Below are 10,623 nucleotides of genomic sequence, written 5' to 3' on the forward strand. Positions count from 1 at the left end.
TTATATGCTAGAAAAAAGAAAAGAATGTGTTATTCCTGAGAAAACAGTTCCTGCCCCCCCCCAAAGTTCAATTGATTGGAAATGCTGGCCTGATTAACAATTTTTTTCTTCATTTTAGGCATCTGTACATTACTTGATACATTATTACTAATCTGTAATCATGTTTCATTACTGTTACTACATATTCATTACTATTCTTGACAAACAACTGAAGGAAAATGAATGTTCATTTATTATTGGAGTGTGTAGAGGCTAATGATTTTTTAAACTCTATGACACCAGAATACTTGAAAGGCCTTAAAAATTAAGAAGTGCCCTTTTAGTCTTGGGAATAGTACAATGAAACATAAATCCACATTATAATCTATCACTAGATGTTACCATAAATTCTTTTGCAAAAACTATTGAGGAATTAACTATTTTGGTTTCCTTTTACGTTCTTTCTTAAATTCTAGAATGGTGTGGAGTGTCATATTTGTCCTAAAACCACATTTATTTTCATTTTCACTTTAGATTAATTTTATTACAAACCTAAGTAAAGATAAGAAAATCAATGAACAAAAATTTTTCCCAATATTTATTTAATAAGCATTTAACATATATTTTGTGAAAGGTAAACCCTCTCCATGTTTTTCCTTACTTCCTTTATCTCTCTATCAAGAGGATCAGTTGTCTTCATTCTGTCTCAAGCCAACCCACCCTTCCCCTTTTGCTCTTGACCTCATTCTCTCGTTTCTTTTGAGATTGCATTTGATTCTCTCTCACTCTTGCTCTTTCTCATTCTTATCTTAAACCTTGCCCTCTTTTCTCTCTTTCCATCCCTTCAGCATGTAAGTAAATATAGGTAACTCTGATCCTGAGCAAGGGAAAGCCTTTTCTTGACTCCATTTTCCTTTCTGGTGTCTTAGTTTAGTCTCTCTTTCCTTTACCATCTGTGTCTCTTTGGTGGTAATGACTAGAAAACACAGTCAGGAGTTACTAATTCCGTGTCCTTTTCCTGTGCATCATCCATCTGCATTCTGTCTTCTGGCTATCCCACTTAAATATAACGAGATTGTCAGTGACTACCCAATTGGCTGATCCAAGGGGTATTTTACAGTCCTTGTTTTACTAGATGTATTGGCTCTCTGAAACTGTAGACCACTCCATCCTTTTTGAAATTTGTCTGCTATTGGCTTTTTTGACACTTAAGTCTGTGACAATTTGTTTCCTAGCCTTCATGAACTTTTATTTTTCCCACCTTAGATACTGGCATTTATCAAGGTCCAGACCCTATTCATTCTTTGCTTTGTACACATATTTTTTTGTAAACTGAATCTACTTCTATGGTTTTACATGCTGTTGACTCATAAATCTCTTCTTTAAGCCTACAGAACGTTTCAAAGTGGCCATCTCATTGCCCATAAATCCGAATAAGTTTTGTGTTTCTTCTCCCATATATTCTTTATTAGATGGTGGCACCACCAAAATTACCCAAACTAGAAACCTAAGAGTTATCCTTGTTGCCTTGTTCTGTTTACTATCCACACCTTATTAATTACCTAGTCTTTTTGATATTACCCCCTAACTCTTTCTTGAATTTACCCCTTCTGCTTTGCCCCTTTTACCACTGCCTTCTCTTGGGTCTACATCATCACTCTCCCAGTCTACTGAAGCAGTCCCTCTGCCTTCATCTTCATTCTCTCCAATCTGTCTTCTACACTACAGTGAAGGTTACCTTACTAAATACGTACTTTACCCAGCTGCTCCTGGAAAACCCTTCAGTGGTTCATTTTGCCTTCGGAATAATTTCCAAGTACCTTAATATGTTGTAGAAATCCCACCTTAGACTAGCTACCCTCCTCTCCTCTGCTTCCTGCCTCAAACTCCACACTTGGATAAGGCTGAATAAGCTCATAAATTCCCTGACATGTCATGCTTTCTGTCCTTGTGCCAGCGGTGGCTTCCCTCTAGTGTTTGGCCGCCACCTGTATGCTTCAGGTGTCATCTCTCGGGGAGGCTTTCACTCACCCAGTTACCCTCCATGGAAACTGGTGTCTCTGTCACCATTATTATACTTACCACAATGTCTTTTGAGACCAGGATAGTATTGTGTCTTAATTATCTGGGTGGCGCCAGCACCTAGCATAGTCCCTGACACATTGTGTCTCCAATAAATATTTTATGGTATGACAGAGAGAAGGTAGAGGACAGATAACATTACTGGCATTTTAAACTCAACACGTGTGAGCCATCTTGAGAGTACTGCTTCATAGAGTCTCTGCACAGAGGAATAAGGAAAGTTTCCAGTTTGACTTGTATTATGAAATGGTGCTGCTGAGTGATCCCCCTTCCTCTTTCCTCCCTCCCTTTCATGCACATCATTCACATGTCAGTTATTGCTGCTGCAGGGTTTGGGGGTTCCTCTAGGTCTCCGTTCCTGTCCACTCGGAATAGCAGAGGCCCATTGCTCCTGGGAATAACTACCATCCCTAGTATGGGGGCCCAAGGGGAGAAGTGGCCCGAAGGAGCCAGGGGAGGAAGGGATCTCTGTTCACTTCCTCAGGGAAGAGTTGTGGCTTCTCTGAAGGTGGATAAAATTCAAATGATGTGTGTTAACATGCTTTTTTAAAAAATCTAGACAAGTGGAAAGAAAAAAGGGAGGGGAGAGGGAAATACCTAATTTTCTTAAGGAGAGAAATATATACTTAAAAACTTTAATTTATAAACTCTAGACTCTACATTTGCATATTTCCAGGCCTCTTTTTAGTTACTGCAGCATTTCAGAAAAATAACAGAAGCTAGGAAGCATGTTTTATACTGTTCTCAGGCGCTTTTGTCTGTATATTTAGTTTCTCTGAGATCTAAGTACCGTTAGGATTTGTTTATTTTCTCTTGATTTTGCATTCTTGCTGTTTTGTATAGATCCTTCTGTGTTAAGAGGCCCTCTCCTCGGCCACACCGATGCCGTCTGGGGCTTGGCTTACAGTGCAGCCCATCAGCGCTTGTTGTCGTGCTCAGCAGACGGCACTCTCCGTTTATGGAATACAACTGAGGTTGCTCCAGCCCTAAGTGTATTTAACGATAATCAAGGTACAGGCTTTTTAAAAGTTACTCTAATGAATCTTTTATAAGATGTCTTATTGTAACAACAAGCAAATGAATAAACAATTCTACAAACTGTTAGTTTAAATTTAATCTGAAGGGGTGTTTTTAAGCAATGGAAGTATATTTGCTTGAATTTCCAGCTTAATGATTTTTAAAAGCACAGTATTTGGTGAAAGAGCACACGTTAAAATGTTTTTTCAAAATCGAGATATAATTTATATACAGTAAAAACCAGGTATTAAGGATACGTTCCGTTGAGTTTGAAAATATGTAACTTTTGCACCTATCAAGATCTAGAACATTTCTTTCACCTCTTCAAAGTTTCTTTGTGTCCTTCCCAGTATTTCATTAAATCAGTGTATGTGTTTATTTACCTCTTGATGGACATGTGGGTTGTTTTCAGTTTTTGACTATTACGATCAAAGCTGCTGTGAACATTCATGTATTTTTTATGAGCTAATAAAGAGCTAGAAGTAGAGTTGCTGGGCGTTAGAAGTGGTATTGTGTATTTAACTTTATGTGAAATTGCCAAGCTTTTCCAAAGTGGTTGTGCCATTTTACACCACTGACAACAATGTATGAGAATTCCAGTTGCTTTACATCCTTAATTATTAACACCTGGTGGTGTCAGTCTGTTTAGTTTTAGCCTTGCTAGTGAGTTTGTAGCAGTGTTTCATTGTGGTTTTAATTTGCATTAGTTTGGTGGCTAATTATTTTGAGCACTTTTTGTCTGTGCTCATTAACCATTAATCTATCTTCTTCTGTAAGATACACATTTTTGAACTGTTTGCTTACTTTAGATTTTGAGCCAAATCAAAAGATAAGATTATATTCATACGTATCGTTCTATTCTGTTTGTAAGTACACTCCAAGTTTAACCAAGTTTTACCCTATTCTAGATGATAGATAAAAATACCTTCTTTATTTTTGAGCTGTCATAACTTGTGTCTGGGTTTTGATGAGTTGCCTGCATCTATATTTGTATGACTCTACATACAATAATAATAATTTGAAACTTTACTTTTTTAATTCCATATTTTTGATGAATTAAAATTCCTAGTAAGAGGGCGCCTGGGTGGCTCAGTTGGTTAAGCGACTGCCTTCGGCTCAGGTCATGATCCTGGAGTCCCGGGATCGAGTCCCATGTCGGGCTCCTTGCTCAGCAGGGGGTCTGCTTCTCCCTCTGACCCTCCCCCCTCTCATGTGCTCTCTCTCTCTCATTCTCTCTCTCTCAAATAAATAAATAAAATCTAAAAAAAAAAAAAAAATTCCTAGTAAGAGATGGGCTTTTAAAGTAAAGAATTCCCACCATGCCAGTTTAAGCCTCCGGTTAGGTGGAAGCAACAAAACTTATAGTCCATACATGTTTTCCATTTATTTTCTGAGTAAAGGCCTGCATTCTATGAATATTTTAGCTGAGTAACAGGTAGAAGACTTGCTGAACAGGTAAGAATAACAAAATAAGGGCTAAAAGTAACAAATAATGTCCATTGAATGGCTATGAGTTAATTTTTATTCTAATGTTGAGTCTTCTTTAATTCTTAAGGAAATCTTGTGACTGTTTGTTTTGCTATTTTATGAGGACATTTTCAAGTAGACCCTCTAATCACCATTCTCTGACTATGTTCTGACTCTCTTAGAATTGGGAATCCCTGCCTCTGTGGATCTAGTGAGCAGTGACCCAAGCCATATGGTAGCATCATTCAGCAAAGGATATACAAGCATCTTTAACATGGAAACGCAACAGCGCATTCTCACTTTAGAATCCAACCTAGATTCAAGTATGTATACCAACTTTAAATAGTCTTTGGATAAAATTTTTAAGCTTTATCAAAATTATAACTACCAGAGTCAGCTACAAAAAATACTTGTTATTATAAAGAGTTCTGCCTTTTAAATCACAGAACACAGTAACTTAGAAGGATATAATGACTTATGATTGATTTTTAAGACTTTGGGTTAAGTTTATGCACATTTATAACTATACTGTTTGGAATATCATTTGACTTCCAAAGAGGAGTCAAATTTTATTTTATACCAACTGATTAGTTTTTAATTCTGTTTGAACACAATAATATTTATTCTGAATACAAAATCTTTTTCATTTCTCATGATTTCATTTTTAAAACAATTTTGTATTAATAATGTAATTTGACACAGCCTATTAGAACTTAATTTTGCATTAATAATGTAATTTGACACAGCCTGATGAGAATGTAGATCAAGTTGTGCCTCTCAGAATCTCAAATATGAAGCTTCTTATTGGATACAGAAAGTCAGGAAATAATTTCTCAGATTGTGAAGAAGATACTACAGAATTTTAGTGGTTTTGGCTTTTTAACCATTGCTTTCTATCTTTAGGCTTCATCCAGACAGTGATAGTTTAGGATGCAATTGATAAAGAAAACTGTGTATGCATATACTATTGTTTTAGTCTGAGAACTTGCTTTAAAAAGACTTACCCCGGCGTGCATGTATGCATCTGTGTGTCTGTGTGTGTCTTTCTGTGTGTCTTTCTCTCTCTCTCTCCTTCGTAGAGGGAAGCCTCTACTCATTTTCTCTTAAAAAATTCCCTCATTCCATTTTGGCTTTCTTCATTTTCTCTTCCCAGTCTGTTGTCCTTTGTTCTTTTCTGAGGTCCTGTGAGAATTGTTTGGGAAGTAGACATGAAGAGAGTTTTGAACTATTTGGATATAAAAGAGAGAGGCAAAAAAATAAAAACTGAGATTATGGAATAGAAAAAAGAATTCTTTTTGTGCGAAGAAACATAGGCTCTCAGTAAACTTAAACTCATTTTTAAATATATGACCTAAAGCTTACAGTAGTAAAATATAGAAAACAATATAAAACTAAGAAAGATGTGAACATTTTTGGAATTACCTTCAGATTTTGTGGTCAATTCTTTGAATGTCCTGAGTGGTAAATATTGATTTTTAATGACTGCTCTAAATTAATAAGATGTCAAGTCTGGCAATCCCATTTTTTTCCTTAAGTGTGTCAACTTTTTGCCTGATACTGGAAGCATTTTCTGAAGAAAACTGCCAAAAATGTTTTGAACAAAGGCAGCATTATTGGAATAAGTGATAATTATTTTGAATTATAATAATATGTACTGACATTTCCTAAATTATCAGTTTTATTACTTTAGAGTTGTGTAATACAGTCTTTTTATTCCTTTCTACCATGACTACCCCTACCTGTTTATATTTGACTACGTTCTTCTTTTCTGGAATTTAGCAGATGTTTTTTTAAATGAAAGTTCTGACCAAAAACACGTTTCAAGGTGAAAGTAAATTGGGGGTGCCTGGGTGGCTCAGTTGGTTAAGTGTCTGCCTTTGGCTCAGGTCATGATCCCGGGGTCCTGGGATCGAGTCCCACGTTGGGCTCCTTGCTCAGCGGGAAGCCTGCTTCTTCCTCTGCCTGCCACTCTCCCTGCTTGTGCTCTCCCTCTCTCTTTCTCCCACAAATAAAATCTTAAAAAAAAAAAAAGAATTTAAGAGGATAAAGGATTTTTGTTTTAAAAATCAGAATAAACTTTAATGTCAATGGTGATTTGACTGAAAAAGTCAAAGGTAGTTGAAGCAGGTAATTGAGTACTTGTCGATCCAGTGAAAAGTAAATCATTTCTAAGTTGCAAGCTGAATATGAATACTTGGAAGATTTAGATTCATTGTTAGAGGGTGGTTGGTAGGCCTTCAAGTGATTTCTAGTGTTCTTTGCATTTTGCTTACTTGTCTGATTTACCATTAAGTGGAGAACTTCCTTGAAAGTATTACTGTATAAAAACTCTTCTGCCTGCTTCCATCATTTGATTTCTATCATAATTATTTCCTGGATCTCAATACAATTGAAGCTATTCTCAGAAACCTCTCTCTCAGAATACATGAGATATTTTACTTGAAGTATTTCTTTTCTGTTGTTACTTTCCTGCTAGATCCTACAGAGGATATTGTTCATGGTGTTTTATCTCCAGAGGGGGAAAAAAAATCTGTATGCTGAGTTTTGAAACTAAATTCTTTGCTTAGGACCATTTAAATCAAGTATAACTGACCCAGAGCTTACTTCACATGGTCAAGTGACTTTTTGTTTTATTCTTAGATAACACGCTGGTGGTCCCTTGCCCTTAACACTGGAAAAAGACTATCTTCAGTTTTTAAGATGTCATATTTTTAGGAACCACAAGAAAATCTAATAGAGTACACTAATGTTACAGCTATTTTTACCTATATTTACATTTTCTGTTTGAATTTAAATTCATAATAACTATTCTGAGATTAGAAAAAATTTTAACTTTTTTGAAATAATTTCAAATGTGCAGAAAGTTTCAAAAATAGTACAAAAACTAGCTACCCTTCACCCAGATTCACCATTTTTTAGCATTTGCCACATTTGTGACATTTGCTTTATCACTGTATATGTGTATAATTTTAAATTCTGAACCACGTAAAGAGACATCATAACCTTATACCCCTAGATCCTTTAGCATGTAATTCCTAAGAACAAGGACATTCTCTGACATAGCATATTATCAAAATCAGGAAATTTAACAGTGACACTATGCTGTTGTCTAAGTTATTGTTTATATTCAAACATGCCAGATGTCCCAGTAATGGACTTTATAAGAAGAGCATCCTTTCCTCTCCCTGGACCATAACATGATTTTTTTTAACTTTGACATATCTTAAGTTAGTATTACCTTTATATATATAGATTTTTTTCCTTTAAAAGAAAAATAAAGTGTCTTAACTAAACTCACTAATTAAAAGGCTTTTAATGATTGACTTCCTTTTGATAAAAGACTTTTAGAATTACTTCTGATAGTTTAGGTACCATTTTTGGCAGCTTTGTGATTTGCATGAACCATCTGGTTAGGATAGAGGCTGGTACTGGCTTTGTCACATGATTTTGAGGGAGTCACAATTTTTTCTAGACCTTGGTTCATGCACTGTGGTATGGACCTAATGACATGTGGCCTGCCTGTCTCATTGTGCATATAATTGAAATTCTCTGAAAGTTACTATATAGTGCACATAATAGGATGCTGACTATTTTAAGATTCCAAACATGGTAGACTGTCAAATGAGGATCGTTTCTATTTTAAAGATTTTATTTCTTTATTTTAGAGAGAGAGCATGCACGCGCATGTGTGTGTGCAAGTTGGGGGGCGGGGCAGAGGGAGGAGGAGAGAGAGAATCTCAAGCAGACTCCTTGCTGAGCACTGAGCCTGACATGGGGCTTGATCTCACGACCCTGAGATCATGACCTGAGCCAAAATCAAGAGTCGGATACTTAACCAACTGAGCCACCCACGTGGCCCGATGACCATTTCTATTATGATGAGAAAGAGATTAAAGAGCTCAGAAGCTCCCTTTGTCATATTTGTTTTCAGGTGATAAACATGTGACAAAGAGCTCTGTATCTAGAAAGAGTGGAGATTTAAATTTAGGTATCACTGTGAATTGAGTAAGACTGTTGAATCACAGACCTGTACCTCTGAAACAAATAATACATTATATGTTAAAAAAAAAAAAAAAGAAGATAGCAGGAAGGGAAGAATGAAGGGGGGAAATCGGAGGGGGAGATGAACCATGAGAGGCTATGGACTCTGAGAAACAAACTGAGAGTTCTAGAGGGGAGGGGGTGGGGGGATGGGTTAGCCTGTTGATGGGTATTAAAGAGGGCACGTACTGAATGGAGCACTGGGTGTTATACGCAAACAACGAATCATGGAACACTACATCAAAAACTAATGATGTAATGTATGGTGATTAACATAACATAATAATAAAAAATAAATAAATTTAGGTATCGTCTACATGTAAATAATGATGGAACTTTATTAACGCAGCAGAAGTATCGCAAGTCGTCAGAGAATGAGAAATGTTAGTGACCCTAGGCTAAGCCTTGGGAGGCACCCATTGATTTTAGGTGGAAAAGAAAATTCTCATTTGTACGTACCTCTAGATTTGTCAGTATGGTATTGCTCAGCAGTTCTTCTTTCCTAACATTGAAATTATGAATAGTCACATAATAAATGAACTAAAGACAAATTAAAGTCACATCATTTACTTTTTTAGTCTCTTAGGTGAGTATTCAGTTCTCTTGTGTGAAGAAATAGTAGCTTTGACTAACTTATTGCTTTTTTTTTTTTTTTTGCAGCCAACTCTTCTTGCCAAATAAATAGAGTCATCAGCCATCCCACTCTTCCCATCAGCATCACTGCTCATGAAGACAGGCACATCAAATTCTATGATAACAATACAGGTAAGTGTTTATTACAAAGTGATCAGTGATAAAGCAAAAAAATCCCCCCAAACCAAAAAAAAAAAACAACCCACAAACAAACGCCACCGTAAGTATCCTGATTTGGGTGTTTCTTAGTGGTAATATAGTCCAGGAGTAGGCATGAAAAGAGATACTCTCCCAGCTCAGTTTCTGTTCATTCTGTATAGATCTGCTAAGAACTAGTCTTCATGGTAGCATATAGAATCATCTTGGTTTATTTAATACTAGTAGATACTAGACAAGGTTATGACTACGGACACAATGAAAAGGTCATTCAGATAGCAATAAAACTGATCTCTTGCTGTGAATATATTGGGGAAAAGTAGAAACATGTTGGAAGTAGAGACATATGATCATTATATTTTGTTTAAAATTGTTCAGTGTTTGAATAGCCTTAGTGTTAGAGATGGAAACCCTGAGTCATTTGGTTTACTTGAGTCAATTTTTCATGGACTACTCTTTTCTGTATTATAATATTGACTGTCTGGTCCTGATTGATTTGAATGAGGATATGTGGGCTTTCCCATTTTTTTATTGAATTGCATTTCACTAAAGGAAAATCCTGAGGAGCTGTGTTGGGAGAAAAACACTCCATATTAGCAGCCATATTTACCTGAGTATCTGCTATTGATTTTTGCTGACTTTGCTTAGCTGTGAGTGATGAGTAATTTAATATTTTAATCCCTTTCTATGTGTTGTTTCCACCAAAATTGTGGCCAGGTTTTCTCTCCGTTCCTTTGTCTTTGTCTCAGTCTCTTCTGTTCTCACAACCGATATAATTTGCCTATAGCTAAAGGATACAAAGTAGCTGATTAATAATGTCTGAGTCTTGGTTAATGAACATGACTTAAAGGAATATTTGTGTAGAAATGACTGACTTTTATGTTGTTATTTGAAAGACAAAAATATAATCTGAAATTTGAGCTTTTGTTTTTCATCATTACCGTGGCTGGAATGGGGAGGGAGACACATTGTTTTAGCTGTTATGGGAAAAGCTATTGATGCAGTAGGTACACAGAGAGGGGTGACTGGAGAAATCAGTGTAACAAGGGAGCTGGTGTATAATCAGGGATGAGGAAGGCCATTAATAAAAAGTAACAATCTCTTTTTTCCAAAGGCAAACTCATCCACTCCATGGTAGCCCACCTAGAAGCTGTTACAAGTCTAGCAGTTGATCCTAATGGCTTGTACTTGATGTCTGGGAGTAAGTACATCAACTATGGATTATTTATTTATCCTTATTAGTTTCAT

At 36.1% G+C, this 10,623-nt stretch overlaps 1 protein-coding gene across 2 annotated transcripts in view; it reads left to right on the forward strand.

Moving 5' to 3' along the window:
* The window catches only part of STRN (striatin), a 100,621-nt gene that overhangs the window by 74,581 nt on the left and 15,417 nt on the right, over positions 1-10,623 (forward strand). For both annotated transcript variants that reach the window (XM_081796914.1, XM_081796915.1), the window contains 4 exons: positions 2,905-3,072; positions 4,728-4,868; positions 9,247-9,351; positions 10,490-10,576. In XM_081796914.1, coding sequence (XP_081653040.1) covers positions 2,905-3,072; positions 4,728-4,868; positions 9,247-9,351; positions 10,490-10,576 — 501 coding nt within the window. The remainder of the gene's footprint in view (positions 1-2,904; positions 3,073-4,727; positions 4,869-9,246; positions 9,352-10,489; positions 10,577-10,623) is intronic.

Source organism: Leptonychotes weddellii, chromosome 10 (genome assembly GCF_054177405.1).
Source record: "Leptonychotes weddellii isolate Sample4059 chromosome 10, ASM5417740v2, whole genome shotgun sequence".
NCBI classification, from domain to species: Eukaryota; Metazoa; Chordata; class Mammalia; order Carnivora; family Phocidae; genus Leptonychotes; species Leptonychotes weddellii.